At 47.5% G+C, this 14,837-nt stretch overlaps 1 protein-coding gene across 1 annotated transcript; it reads right to left on the bottom strand.

The window, feature by feature from the left end:
* Window positions 1–5,373: 5,373 nt before the first annotated feature.
* LOC136459832 (heavy metal-associated isoprenylated plant protein 35-like) lies at window positions 5,374–7,502 on the bottom strand. Its single transcript, XM_066459664.1, has 3 exons — window positions 7,274–7,502; window positions 7,028–7,103; window positions 5,374–6,663 (listed from the first exon to the last, which is right to left on the bottom strand). Exons 1-3 carry the CDS (start codon window positions 7,298–7,300, stop codon window positions 5,750–5,752), a joined length of 1,017 nt encoding a protein of 338 aa, XP_066315761.1. The 5' UTR covers window positions 7,301–7,502; the 3' UTR covers window positions 5,374–5,749.
* Between the last annotated feature and the right edge of the window lie 7,335 nt (window positions 7,503–14,837).

The raw sequence follows: 14,837 nt of genomic DNA, 5'->3' as shown, positions 1-14,837 counted from the left end.
AGCCTGCAGAACCACACCTCCTCACCATCGTGGAAGGCATCCACAAACTCAATGATATCGCTTGGAGGTGAAGCGAACTCGATCGGCGTCGATGGAGTCCCCTGTTCTGCCGAAGTGGTTGGCACAACACCTGGAGTGCTTGGCACCCCGACTGTAGTGCTTGGCACTACTCCTGGACCGCTCGTCACCACTCCTAGAGTGGTTGGCACCACTGCAGATGTGCTCGGCACCAGTCTTGGAGTGGTCAGCACCACTACAAGACATCTCGGCTCTGCTACGGGAGCGTTCGGCACCCGTCTTGGAGTGGTCATGCACCACTGTAGGACCGCTCGGCACCCCTCCTGTAGTGATTGGCACTACCCCAGGAGTGCTCAGCCCTGTTGCTAGAGTGGTTGCACCTCCTCTCGAGCGTCTCCACCACCATGGATGACCAAGTGCTCGACGACAAAGGTGCTGGTAAAGCCGCCAGCTTCCACCATGCCCGGACTGTCCCAGTCCCTAAGCTGCCTTCTCGTCGAACATGACATCACGTGAGACAACCACCTTGCCTTCGCATGGGTCATAGAGTCGGTATGCCTTGGTACCTTCCTCGTAGCCCAGGAGCACCATCGGTGTGCTCCTATCCTTCAGCTTGGTGAGGACCGGCTTCATCTTCCTAACGTGGCCAATGCAGCCGAATGTTCGGAGGAAGGACACGCTCGGTTTGCGCCCATGCCAAGCTTCGAATGGCGTCAACACCCTTTAGGACCTTTGTGGGCAGGTGGTTGAGGATGAACACCGTCATGGTCACCACCTCTCCCTAGAACTTTACAGACATGCTTTTGGCCTTCATCATGGATCGAGCCATGCCGACCACCATCTAGTTCCGCCGCTCCACCATGTATTCTACTGTGGCGAGTATGGCGCGGTGTGGTGTCGCACCACACCCTGATCCGCATAGTACGCAGCGAACTCCACCGAAGTAAATTCGCCATCGCGATCAGTCCACATCACGCACAGCTTCTTGCCGCTCTCCACCTCCGCGCGCGCCTTAACTTCTTGATCGTCTCCGCCGCCACGTCCTTGTTCGTCAGGAGTTGCAGAGCCACATATAGCGAATGTAATCATCCACGAGTAGGAGGAAGTTACCGCCGACCACCGTTTGTGGCTAGCGTGATTGGCCCACAGAGATCGCCGTGGACGAGATTGAGAGCGTCTGCCGCGCGATACTTGGCCGCCTTTAGGAACGATAGCATCCTCTTCTTCCCGACCAGGCAACTGTCACACAGCTCGCCTGTGTGCTTGATGTGGGGCAGCCCTCGTACCATCTTCTCCAGCCGACCGAGCGCGTCGAAGCTGAGATGGCCGAACTAGGCATGCCACAGCCACGGCTCCTCGGTGTGCCGTGCTACCAGGCACACCGGCTGCTCCACCTTCAAGTCGAGCAGGTATAATCGATTACGTGAGCATTTACCTTCGCGAGAAGACGCCGCTCCCGATCCCGAATCTTCAGGATCCCGCTCTCGATTAGTACCTCGCATCTGCGCTTGTCTAGCTGCCCGATGCTGACGATGCTTGAACGCAGCTACGGGATGTAGTACACATCCGTCAGCGCGCGATGCTCACCATTCTGGCAGCTGAAGATGATGGTGCCATGCCCTCGGATTGCCACCCTTGAGCCGTCACCGAACTTCATCGTGCCGGTCATGTTGCCGTCGAGCTCGGAGAAGACTGCCTTGGAGCCTGTCATGTGGTTGCTGGCACTGGAGTCCAGGTACCACTGCTGCTCCTGCTTGCCACCCACATGTCCGAGGTGGACTTGGGTGCGCGGTTCATCGAGGGTTGACAGCTTTAGAGCCTTGCCGTGCCCTTCCACCGCCATCACCTCTCCCTTCTTGGTCTCAACGTCGTGCAGTGCACAGAATGTCGCCATCAGGAGAGTGGCCTCATCATCCTCATCAATCTACGCTAAATGAGCCTCAACCTTCTTCTCCTGCTTGCGATTCGGGCACTCCTTTGCCCAATGGCCCGTCTTCCCACGGCGCCGGCAGGCATTGGGGTCGACCTTATTGTTCTTCTTCTCCGAAGAAGGCTTGCCGCGGCGCTTGCCATCACCACCGCGGCTAAAGAAGGCTTCCTCGAACTTCTCCTTTATCCAGGCAGCCCACTCCTCTGCTATCAGCAGCAGCTTACTGTTGTCCGTTGTTGCTGTGGCCTGCTCCATGCACTCGTCCACCGCCCGTAGATGGCCTACCACATCCTCAATGGTGAGGGTGGACAAGTCCAGCATCGTCTCTATGGAGAGAGTGATCTGGATGTACTTCACCGGCACAAAGTGGAGGTACTTGGAGACCGCCTCTTCTTCGTCGACGGTGACGCTGTGGCTCCTTAGCTTGCTGATGAGCGACTATAGGTGGAGGGAGAGGAAGTCCTCCACCGACTCATCATCCTTGAACTTGAGGTTAGCGTACTCCTACTTCAGCAGCTGGGTCGTCGCCTTCTTTGCGTGGTCGAAGCGACGCGCATCGTTGCAATGGCCTCCCACACGTCCTTAGTAGAGTTTCTTCGCCCCCAATGGCTCCCTGTACTCCGCTGGCACAGCAGCGAGGATAGCCTCCACGCTAACATGTTGTCTTCTTCGTTGTCGGTGTCTTTGTCAATGGCATTCCAGAGTCATCGGGCTCTGAGCTTGACCTTCATGGTCACCGCCCACTCGTCATAGTTGGTGCGAGTCCGCGTCGGCCAACTGGTGCCGCTGACCTCCCGCACCGTGCGCACGACGACCTCCCGTCGTGGCTGGGCAGCCACAACAGTGCCGCTGTTATCGCCCATCTCTAAATCGTCTGTCATCGTCAGCGGTTAGTCCGACGATGGCGCTTGTACGGCTCCGATACCACTTGTTGGTCCTGAGATCTCCCGCAAGGGTGAGCTGACCGGTCACCGGCGTTCTCGCTCACTATGGCTAGAGGTAGAAGAAGGGAGGGAGAACAGAGCGCACACACACAGCACAAGCACCAGCGTTGGCCGGAGCTCTGCAGAGGAGATGGCAAAACTGAACTCTCTCACTTTACTGAGTTGCAGTGGGAAGCTATATATACAACTCTACCCATCTAATTGTAGTACACAGACATGTCAGGCTACCATGCTGCTACATACAGTGACTAGATGCGACAGCAGACCTGACTTTGGCATCTGCCCCTGCTGTGATTACAGTGCGGCAGGGGAGCCTTTCGGCACCTGTCCCTATCGCGGCTACAGTGCAGCAGCAGGAGAGCCCTTTCGGCATCTGCCCCTGCCGCGCGTACAGAGGGAGAACAGTAGATTCCTTTACAGATAGCTATCTCTACCTCTATCTCTATCTCTATCTAACTCTATCTACAATAATCTACTCTCTCTGTCTCAAAATATATATAGCTGCCTAAATGGGGAAGACTAAGACAACAATTTTCATGGATGCCTTGCTTTGGGTTAAAAATACAGTGATGTTAACGTAGCCAATTTGATTTCACTTGACTTTCATCGGGATTGTGAAGCGCAAAACCATCGGTATCAGTTAACTAACCGCAATTTGGAATCCATAAATGGTGTCGGGTGTCTGTCAGGAGAAGCCGTGTCAATCCCAAGTGCCTCGGTTTTGCACCACAGTATGTTGTCGAGAACATTCAGAGATCATTAGGGCCCCAATTTTATCATGTACTTCCAGCCTCTCAAGTTGGGTGTGAATTTAGACTTTGGAGTCCTGACGTATAATTGCATGTAGTGCCCAGTCGCATTTGTCGTTAGCTGCTATAGCCGTTTCTGTTAGAATCAGATACCCCGCAGCAACCCTTGGATCTTTGAAATAATATCACGAGTATGACATAAGCTTGTACCATATTATAAACGATGTAGTCGAATCACGTAGAAAACCCTAGATGATGATGTTGAAGCAACCACGATAAGAAATTAGAATTTTGACGAAGCCGGCCGCAAATTCTATTAGCACACAACTTCAAAAGTGTACAAGTAATTGTCGCTCTCTCACGACCCTACTTGAACCTCTACGACCCACTATCCTACTTGATTCTCTAGGTCCCACTGATCCGTGCCCTATACAAGAATATAGTGGAATAGAACTTCTAGCCTAATCCTCTTGAGCGCTCCTAACTGTACTTACAAGCATTGGATGAGTCTCTTGTGTTGGCTTGGTTGATGCCTATGGCCTCTACCCTTGTTTATATAGTCGCTCCAAGGCCTCCATGCATGCAAGTAGAAGTCCTACTCCTGGTAGGATTCTACAGCAACTCTTAGAAGAACTAGAAGTCCTAAAACCATACCTCTATTGCGTCATATTACAAGTAGGATTTGAGTCACTGCACAACAATCTTCACCTTGCTCTAATCCTTTCTAATCCTTTGAAATCATCATGCTACTCCAGGCGTGTTAATTTTTATATGCCAATCGTGAGAAAATAAATAAAGATAAAACATTCAGATTAATATAAACAATTTTTATATCAATTTTCTTGGACAGCATGTTTACATGTTTACAACCTGGTCCCTCTAAATCGACCACACTCAGGCCTTGGACAACATGTTTATGTCTACAAAGCTTAAAAATAGCAGTCCCTGCTGCCTAAATGGCCGACTACAAAGCTTAAAAATAGCAGCCCCTGCTGCCTAAATGGCCGACTAGGACAGCGATTTTCATGGCAGCCTTGCTTTGGGTTAAAGAAACAGTGATACTGACATAGCCTGTTTGCTTTCACCTCACTTTCATGGGGATTGTGAAGCGCACAGCCGTCGGTTTCAGTTAACTAACCGCAGTTTGGAATCCATAATTGGTGTCCGTGGGGCAAATCCAAAGCAGAGGCGTGTCAATCCCAAACGCCTCTATTGTTCTCTAGGCCCTGAATTTCTGACTCTGCATTTGTTGTATAAGCTACAGAAGCTGCCGCGTCATGATTCATGCATGTGCATTCTTCGTTGTACTTGGAGCAAGTTTGTCTCCCGCTCTTGTCTCCAGTTCTTAATGCAGCCGCTCTTCAGGACTTCAGGTGTGGTCAGAACTAGTCCATGCATCTTCAGTGCTTCATCTTTACAGTGTCGGTCTACAAACGTCAGCTCCTCTTGTTCTCTCTAACGTTACTCGGTGAACAAATAGTAGGAGCAGTAGCAGGTTTCAAATGAAAGGCGAAGCAACAATGAAAAAAGTTACCAGCTCTGTTCCTTGGGTTCTTTTGAGAACGTCCAAGCAACTTTACATTGGAATTAGCTGAGTTATCCTTTCCCAAGAGCAGTTTAGAGTATTAGAAACGCCCATGCTACTCCTGAAATACTCCTACACAGTTTAGTTAACCAACCTCCTGAATGATTGAACACAGCACCGTTTAGGTGCAAGATTCACAAGGAAACAGAACAGCTCGTGCCTTTGCTCATATTCTCTGTACATACAAAGTTCTCTGGTGAAGAAGTTGAGGAGATTGGAAGTCTCCAGTTTAACCGTGTCATACATTACAAAATTGCTCTGACGAGCACCACCAGAGCTGTTCCCTCAGATCCTCACATTCTCCTCTATCATACATGCATGATGCATCAAGCATTCAAGCTCAGCTCTCAACTTATTCAGCGCCATCAAGCCTGAGCAGTGCTTTCAATACATCTCCTTGCTCGTACTGATTCTAAAATCTACTAACATATATATATATAGACTCGCTTGATTAATAAGGAACTGTAAGTAAACTAGCTACTAGCGATTAACCCATTTTCATGTTGCAACTCCTCCGATCCCTTCACATGACGGTGCAAGAACTGGCGTTCTCGTCGTTGAACATGTCGCCGTAGCCGTCCCGCGGCGGCGAGAAGGCGCTCCTCTGCGGTGGCGCGCTGTAGTAGTAATCCTCCGACGAAGAAGCCGGCTGGTACTGGTACTGGTACTGGTAGCTATACGGCGCCGGCTGCGGAGGGCTGTAGTAGTACGGCTCGGGCTCGTACGCCGGCGACCGGTTGTAGTTGCTGTTATAGTAGGACGGCGTGTAGTGTTCGTCGATGTAGCCCTGCGACGGCCCCGGCCTCGCCATCGGCATTGGTGACGGTGCCGGCGCCGCTGGTGCTGGGGCGGGGGCGGGGGCGTAGTAGGACGCGCTCACGCTCGGCCGCACCTGGTTGTAGCTCATGACCGCCGGCGGCGGCACCGGCATGCGGTTCACGTAGCCCGGGACGCCTCGGTCGTACTCTACAGTCACTCTGGCGTCCACCGGCTGCCTCTCCATCTCCGGCTGCTGCATCGCTTTCGCTTTCCCCTTCGCCTCGCTGGGTCCATGCTGCGCCGGTGCCGCCGCGGTGTCATCGCCGGCGTCGTCAGCGCTGGCATTTTCTTTGCTGCCCTGAGCCGGATTCGGGGCCTCGCCGGTGCTCTGCTTGGGCTCCGGAGGGTTGCTCGGCTCTGTCGCGGCGGCGTCGGCTGTGTCGGCGCCGCGCTTCTCGGCAGGTTCGCTGGGTTTGCTCGGCTCGTCAGGCTGGTTGTTCTTGGGCTCCTGAGTTTGGCTCTCAGCTGCCGGTGGTGGTGGTGGCGGCTGCTCCGGCCATAGCTCCGCCTGCTTGCCGGACTTGCGCAGCTTGGCGACGAGCATGTAGGGGTCGAGCTTCGTCGAGACCGTCGCCACGACCTTGTTGCTCCGGGCATCGATTTCGCATCGGTACACGCCTTCAACAAGATCAAAAGAACACAAATTTAGTATGGTCAGAATGGCGCATGTATGGTCCATCTTCACCGATCAAAATCAAATTGTGCTAGACGCGCCCTTCATTGATTGTTTTTTTTTATTTTGGTATAGTACAAAGAAAAGGAGGCAGTCGCTTGCAAACAAAGGCACCTAACATGTACTGTACTAGACTACTAATGCTCAGTGTTCAGTGTTGCAATCGAAGACGCAAATTTTGCAGCATCAGGACTTGTGTAAGCAAAGCAAGGGCTTTGACAATGCGAAGCTACGTGCTGGTGAACTGAACGACCTGTCGTATATCAAATCATATCATGCAATTCGGGGCAAAATTAAACAAGAGCGTACCACTGATGTTCTGGAGCACTTTCTTCACCTTCTTCTTGCATCCTTGGCAGTGAATGGACACCCTCAGCACCACATCCTGAAACAGGGCACACACAAACGGATTGAGAACAAGAATCAAACAAAATCAGTGACTGGAACAGGAATCAGACTGAAGAACAGAAATCGCTCTGGAAACATCTACTGGAACTGGAATCCGATCAGGCCGAGGGGGAGAGAGAGAGAAGAGGGAAGAAAGAATATTGGTACCTGGCACTCTATAGTCTCTGAGGCCATGAGAGCGAGGTGAGGAAGGTGCTTGCAGGAGGAGAGGAGGGGAAAGCGTGTCCGTGGAGTCGTGAACTATGGGGGAAGTGCGGAGGGCGATCTTTATACCCGCACTAGTTTAGTTAGAAAGTGAAAGGAATCGAAGCAACCGCCATACAGAGAAGGAATAGTACGTGCTGAATTGAATTTCTTTGGGAGAGCTGATCAGCTAGGGGAGGAGGGAGGGAGGGGGTGGCTTTACAAATGGGCGCAGCGCAGAGCGCACCACGCCCTTGGAGGCTTTGGAAGGAGGTAAAGATGGATGTGAGCCTGTGACAGTGAAAGCAAGCGTATGGAGGTGGCCATAGATGGTTCAGTGCTAGTCCTAGTCATCTTCTTCTTCCTTTCAGAGCTCATCATGAGCTGTACTACAATAATACTGTGCATACAGCAGCTGAGGGCTTGTTTGGTTTCCATAAGTCAGGTGACTGAAAACCAGTAACTTATAAGTCATGCCTGTTTGGTTGTAGATGACTTATAAGCTCATTAAAGGTGTGGGTCCCATGCGGAAAAGGGTGACTTATAAGTTTTAAGCAGGGGTGAACCAACTTAAAACTTATAAGCAGGGGTGACTTATAAGTTGATGGTGTTTGACAAAATAAGTCACTTATTTCACTTTTTAACTTATAAGTAGGTGACTTATTTGGAACCAAATAGGCCCTTAGATTTTCATTTCAGGTGATGCATGATGGCAACTAAAGCGGCTTTTTGCAGGGAGGGGGGGGGGGGGGGGGGGAATTACACTTGAACATCTCTTTTGCTAATTGTTGCTGTCTTGCTGACCTGAGCTACCTTTAGTAGATATTTTCCTGTTGTGCTGTTCTTCTTCTTCTTCTCCCTTCTCTTTTGTTTTCCATAAGACCAAGGAGAGGTCATTGAGTAACATTTTAGATATGTGCGGCATGTGGACAGACAGACTGATTCATCTGATCCTCGTGTGATTTATTAGATGCTTATGTGGAGGTTTAGTTGTGCTGATATCTGTAGAGTAAGGTTAGCAGATATGTGTGCCCATATAGATACGTACTCAGAAAGATTTCGTCGGAGGAACAAATAAGAAGGCTAATGTTCAGAGTTTCAGAGAGACAAGTTCACATGCAATTTTCGTGCTAAGCACTAGTCTTTAGTTTGACAACATATAACCATATTCTATGTTATCCCTCTTGTCGACGCATGCTCTGGCCTTCAAGCATTACAATCAAAAGAGAAAGGAAAACAAAAATATGTGTCCCTGTCCCTTCTACGCTTTTTTAACACCTTTTTCTCATATTGCTGCACGTAGTCAGAGTTTCACTTGTGAATGAAACAAGCAAAAGCGAAGGCAGCAACAACTCGCTGAAGGAGACGGCACTGAATTACAACAATGACGAAGAAGAAAACGACGACGCCGAGAAGAAACTGAATACGACAGCCCCTCTCAACTCCTATATGGCTACCTGATCGAGTGAGATTCCTTGCCCTCCCATGGAGTGTTACGGCGTCGCGGGCAACCCAATGCATGCATGCAACCGCGGGTTAGTGGTGGCCAGCCGCCAGCTCCGTCACTCCAAGCCAGTCGCCGCCGCCAAATTAACACCAGAGGAAAGAAAGATTGGCCCTTGCAAATGCATCTCGTTATTGGTTCGTTAAGTTTGCCCGGCCGGGCGTGCAGAGGAAGAGCCTCGTCACAAAGCGCGCGTGTTGTGTTGTGTCACGCTTTTTTCAGTTTTGCATGGTCGGAGAAGAAAGCATCGATTCCACATTCCAGAGGAGAAGAAGCCTTTTTTGACAACGCCTGTTAGTTGTCCAAGCCTGGGGCTGGGGCTGTGTGGTTCTTAGTTATATGTTATTATTATTATTATATATATAGATACGTTTAGCTTTGTTTGAGCCATCATTAAGCGCAAATTGCAGGTGCTTGCTTTGGCCGGCCACATTATATTTGCAAAAGCTGAATTCTGGAGTGATCTGGAATTGGTATTTTTGTGTTTTTGCAGGCACGTGGAAGGAGGTCGACCTAGAATATGGCTTGATGTGTTTGGTTATATATATGGATGCTTATTATTTGGTGATTTGGTCGGCAAACTTAATTGCTGTTAGGCGATCACGCACTAGTTAGTTCTGGATTATATATATTATTATGTGTATCGCAATTGTTTTGGAGATCGAGATAATATGCGGATTTTACTTTGTACATACTGAATCAATGTGCTGAATGAGGCAGTAGAGTTTTGTCTTCCGGCGGCAGGATATCATCACTCGGACCGTGCAGAACAATTAAGAAGATGCATGTAATAAACGCATTGATCAGCAATGAAGCAGGAAGACGTCAACGAGAGAGAGATATAAAGCACGCCGCATTATTGCAACGTCAAGAGATGGTGATTGGTGGACTATCTGCTAAAGACATGGAAAGGAAAAGGAGGCTCTTGACCCCCTCTCTCACACTGTCCAACGCCGTCGAAATTGAACAGGCAGTTGGCTAGTTCATTCAGTTATACTTTCTGTTTCTGCTGCAGCTGCTCCATGCATGGAAGAAGCACGCTGGCTGCCTGGCTGCACACAGGTTGGCTTGTTTAGTTTAACTATCGGTTGTGAACACAAACAACAAAGTGCGTGCCATATCAGAGAAAGCACTTTCCGAAACAAAATTCAGAATCTCACCCATCCACCAGCATGAACATGAACATGCTGATACACGCACGCATATCTCTTTTGTCTCTGAATGGTACATACATACGGTCCCTGTTGCTGTCACGAGTCACGACTCACGAACAGGGTGATACTTCCAAGAAAGATTGCCGGCCGGATGCCCGGATCGATCAATCATCCCGCCATTCCGTTCGTTCGTATATATGACCGTCGCCGTCGCCGTCGCCGAGTCTCTCTTCCTCCTCTCGCCTTCCTCCCATGTCCCATCCCGTCAGCCGTCACCACCACGAGCAAAAGCTCCCGAGCATTAGCTGTTAAAGACGGACGGAGACTCGGAGAGGTACAGCAACGGCACGGCTGACTGCTGCACGAGGCTGCGAAACCCAACTAAAGGCCGCGCCGGGCAGTGTGTGTGGGGACGCGCGATGGTGGAATGCAAAAGCGACGGGGCCGGGGAGTCGACGACCAGAGAGCAAGATCGATCGAGCGAAGCCGGCGGGAACGGATCGGAATGGGACGGCCGGCCCGGCCCCGGCCTTGGTTGGTTCGTCGTCACTCGTCAGCGAGAGCGAGCGACGGACAGCCGCGCATTGGGCTTTCTTGCTGGTTGCTGCCAAGCGGTTCTGCGTCGTCGTCGATCGTCTTTAGGTTTTGTCGGACGGAGGAGGAGAGGGGGAGTGAGGAATATGCATGGCGGCCGTCCCGTTTGGATCGCCATGACGTGGTGCCGCCGTGCCACGCGTTGAGCCGGGACGAACGGGCGGGCGCGGGTAACGGCTGGCAATGGAAAGGCGGCAGCGAGCAGTGTGAGGTGATAAGGACACACAGGGATGGATTGAAAGGAGGAAGGCGGCAGCGAGCAGTGGGATGATGGGATGGGATGGGATCGGATCGGAGCACAAGAAGATCCAGACGCAAGGAACGCACGCACACGTAGCAAGCATTAAGCATGGCGGGCCACGACAGGCAGATCGATCGAGGAGAAGCGCAGCGAGCGGTGAGCGGTTTGCCGTTTTGGCAGCGGCAGCAAAGAAAAGCCACGGAGGCTTGCCGCTGAACAAAATAAAGGCAGGGCTGGTTACCCAAAAACCGCGTTGCTTTCTTCTTCCACTATATAGTACGGAGTATATTGCTATATGCTAATGTTGGTGCGCTTCTTTCTGGTCCCATTTAGATTCAGAATCAGACAGCGGGGAAAAAAGGTGGAGGGGGGATTGTTCATGTCGAACGCCGAGCTGATAACACTCGTCCATCTCCAAGTTCATAGCTAGACTGATAAGGTCCCCCTTTCGGTTCGGCAGCCGATCCCAAATGCTTCCAACAAGCGGCCTGTTCGCTGGTTGGTTTCTGAGCTGGTTTAGGCTGGGTGGTGCTGGTTTGTTGTGAGAGAAAAATACTGTTGACTGACTGGTTTGGGCTGGCTGAAACCAACAAGCGAACAGACTGAAGGACTTCCTTTGGGTTGGGCTCGGCAGCACAAGACTGCTACTTATTAGTTGGTGAAAAAAGTCTACATTACCTCCTTTAACTTTTGCGAAAGTCTGTTTTCCTCCCTGAACTTTAAAATTGGGTAAATCACGACTTTTAAAACCATTCATTTTATCTCCTTGACCGGTTATAAGCGGTTTTCAAAGGCGGTTTTATCTTTTTCTTTTTTATTTATTTCGACTAAATCTTTGAAAAATCATAGTAAATCATAAAAAAAAATAAAATAGAAAAATTCAATTTTGTTGGACTCCACATGAGTAGATCTACATAGTGAACATATAATATGGTATGCTTTAGTAAAAAAAAATTATAGTATCTTTAGATCTATGATTTTCTATAATTAATTCATAGCTGTAGTTTCTATGTTCCAATTATGGTAAAATTTTTATGGTGGGTAATTATTGTATGCTTAAACTGTAGTAAAAATTTTATACTCATTGGATAATGTATAACTTAGTTATAGATTTATTTAGGTGTATGTTTGTTAAAAAGTATTTATAAATCTATAACTAAGTTACACATGATCCAATGAGTATGAAATTTTATTACGGTTCAAGCATATAATAATTAGTCCACCATAAAAATTTCAACACAATTGGACCATAGATACTGCAGCTATGAATTAATTATAAAAAATCATAGATCTAAAGCTACAACAAAAAAATTGTACTAAAGCATTTCGTATTATACGTTCATTGTGTAGATATACTAATGTGGAGTCCAACAAAATTGAATTTTTCATTTTATGATTTTTCTGTGATTTGCTAAGATTTTTCAAAAATTCAACTGAAATAAAAAAAAGACAAAACCGCTTTTGAACCGGTCAGGGAGGTATCATGAACGGTTTTAAAAGTTTAGGGAGGTGATTTATCCGGTTTTAGAGTTCTGAGAGGAAAAACAGACTTTCATAAAAGTTGAGAGGGGTAACTTCGACTTTTTCCTTAGTTGGTTAACCCACGATTGCCCTTTGGCACGCATTATTTCCTTAGTTGTTCGGCACTTCGGTCCATGCCCAGACCAGTCCTGTCCGTTGATTGGCCCAGCAGGCCTATAATCGATTTGGCCCAAGTGTATACGACGGGGCGTGGGGCGCCAGGCAAGCCGTACCGTTCCTCTAAAAAAAAGGATAAGCCGTAATTTATTTGTTATTAGTGCCACATTGTCTGCAAAACCGTGTGCTCCGCAGCTAACAAACAATGACCCTGATAGTACGATCACCGCGTGGCAAGCGCGGAGAGCACGAACAAAATTCAGACAAGAATTTATGTATATGAAAAACACCGCCTGAATAGGTTGGCGTACGACATTGCATAATTGTGATTCAGACCAGAATCCTTATATGAAGCCGGCGTACGATATGTGCGCCCAGCTTTTTTGTTTCTCTTTTACCGGGATTTTTCATTTGATCCATAGTGATTTTTGTTGTTGTTTTTCTATGATTGTTCAAGCACAATTATTTTTCATCTAACTCGTATATATATACTAAAATAGGCCAATATATGCTCCAAAGAGTGGAGGGACACAGCATAGTGATTTTTCATCTAACTCATATATATACTAAAATAGGCTAGTACATACTCTAGAGTCTAGATAGTCGAGGGATACGTGAACAAAGAAAGATTGATTGATCAGATTTTGAGAAGAAAATTTTGACTATTTAATATTAGAAATAGATATATAGCTTATATCGACGGCCCGAACTATGAAATGGTTGAGGTGATTTGGTGACAACAGTAATGATGTAACCATATCATACTTGATCTTATTTACACCGTGTTTGATACAACTATTGGGAGATGATGAGCAAATGGAGAAAAAGCACGACCAAAATAAGCGGCTAACCCTTGTATGTGTTTGGTACAAACGGGAGCTACGAAGAGAAGTGTGGACAGAAAACGGTGCAAATAAAATATTGTTTGGCTTCTTGTTTCAGTTTATTTTGGACATAAACAGCTTATAGGTTGTACGAACAGGTCCTTAGTTTGAACACTAGTGTTACTTGATTCTATCTATAATCATGCTAGTGTAGAAAGTATTGTCGGTAAAGTGTGGATGACATGACTCACAGGTATCACTCCACAAACACCAAGAATACAAAAAAACAAATTTTATAAAAAAAATAGATAGATAACTAGTGTCTGTTAGCGAGAGTAATTGTAACACCTCAGTCTATTAGTAGCCAGTAGTAGTTTGGTCTATGTGTTTTTGTATTTGGTGGGCTTAATACCAACTTGGAAGTTTAGGAGAGCGTGGATAAGCTTATAATCCTTGTCGCTCCAAACGTAATACCTCTATGTTAACTCTTTTACACGTAACGAGGACAAAAGTGTAAAAAAGGTGCTACGTGTATGTGGACCCATTAACATGAGGAGCTGACTTAGCCTCTACGTAGTTTGGTAGATAAACATCAACTAACTATAATAAATAACGTGGGTATCTACTAGCGAGAGTAGACAGTGTGTTGCATAGTTTGGTTGGTTACTGACCAATTATAATAGATAATGACAACATCAACTAGTAAAAACAATAAAATATGGCATATTCAAACCATTTAAATCTAGGCACTATACTATAGAGTATAATTTTAGAGGAAAAAATCTGAAACCGGTTTGATATTTTTCTAAGCTAAAACAAATTTGCTATAATTTATTCTAAGAATAGAATAGGTTTTAGGATTTTAGTCGTATCAATTTTGAAAGAGGATATATTTTTAAAAAGTATTTATAGCCTGGTTTATACCATAAACTATTAACAAAGTCTGCGTCCAAAACCGTTCAAGGTGCAAAAGTAAAAGATTTTCAAAATAAAGGGGATTAAAAAAAACTAATTTTTGTTCTGCCTCGATACTTCGAGTACAAGTTGTTGTATGTAAACTTAAGCATAAACTGACACTATGCACAAAGCTAGATCTATACCTATACTTAAAGACACACACGCGGCTTAGAGGTACTTGAAGATCACGTACTCGAAGTGTGATGGGCATGACATCTTAACCATAGTGAAGCATCAGCGCTCGTGGCTGCGACTTGAAGTTGCAAAGAAAATAAGATACTATAGCCATTTTAGAGCATTCGTGCTTAAGACTGTAACTTAAAGCTACAAAAAAAAAAGGAAAAAAATATGCGAAAACCATATATATCTGAAGACACATATGGCTCAATGGTACTTGAAGATCAACTATTATGGAGCATACACGTTTGAAAGGCTGGCGACCAGGGGCTGGCCCCTGCTGGCGACAGAAAGGCGGCAGCAAGTTGCGTTTCTTGAGGTGATCAGGACAGAGACATAGAGGGATGGATGGAAAGGAGGAAGGCGGCAGCGGGCAGTGGGAGGGGATCAGACGCAACGAATGCACGCACACGCACACGTAGCAAGCATGGCGGGCCAC

The sequence above is a fragment of the Miscanthus floridulus genome, chromosome 6 (assembly GCF_019320115.1).
Source record: "Miscanthus floridulus cultivar M001 chromosome 6, ASM1932011v1, whole genome shotgun sequence".
In the NCBI taxonomy this organism is placed as follows: Eukaryota; Viridiplantae; Streptophyta; class Magnoliopsida; order Poales; family Poaceae; genus Miscanthus; species Miscanthus floridulus.
The sequence above is the reverse complement of the archived record's forward strand: the minus strand, read 5'-3'. Positions and strand labels throughout refer to the sequence as shown.

What these genes read in the sequence shown, in the direction of transcription:
- LOC136459832 (XM_066459664.1), bottom strand. Translation starts at nt 7,300, where the DNA reads ATGGCCTCAGAGACTATAGAGTGCCAG. An exon ending in CAGAGACTATAGAGTGCCAG is followed by an intron (nt 7,104 to 7,273) that starts GTACCAATATTC and finishes GCCCTGTTTCAG; the next exon opens with GATGTGGTGCTGAGGGTGTC. An exon ending in AGTGCTCCAGAACATCAGTG is followed by an intron (nt 6,664 to 7,027) that starts GTACGCTCTTGT and finishes ATCTTGTTGAAG; the next exon opens with GCGTGTACCGATGCGAAATC.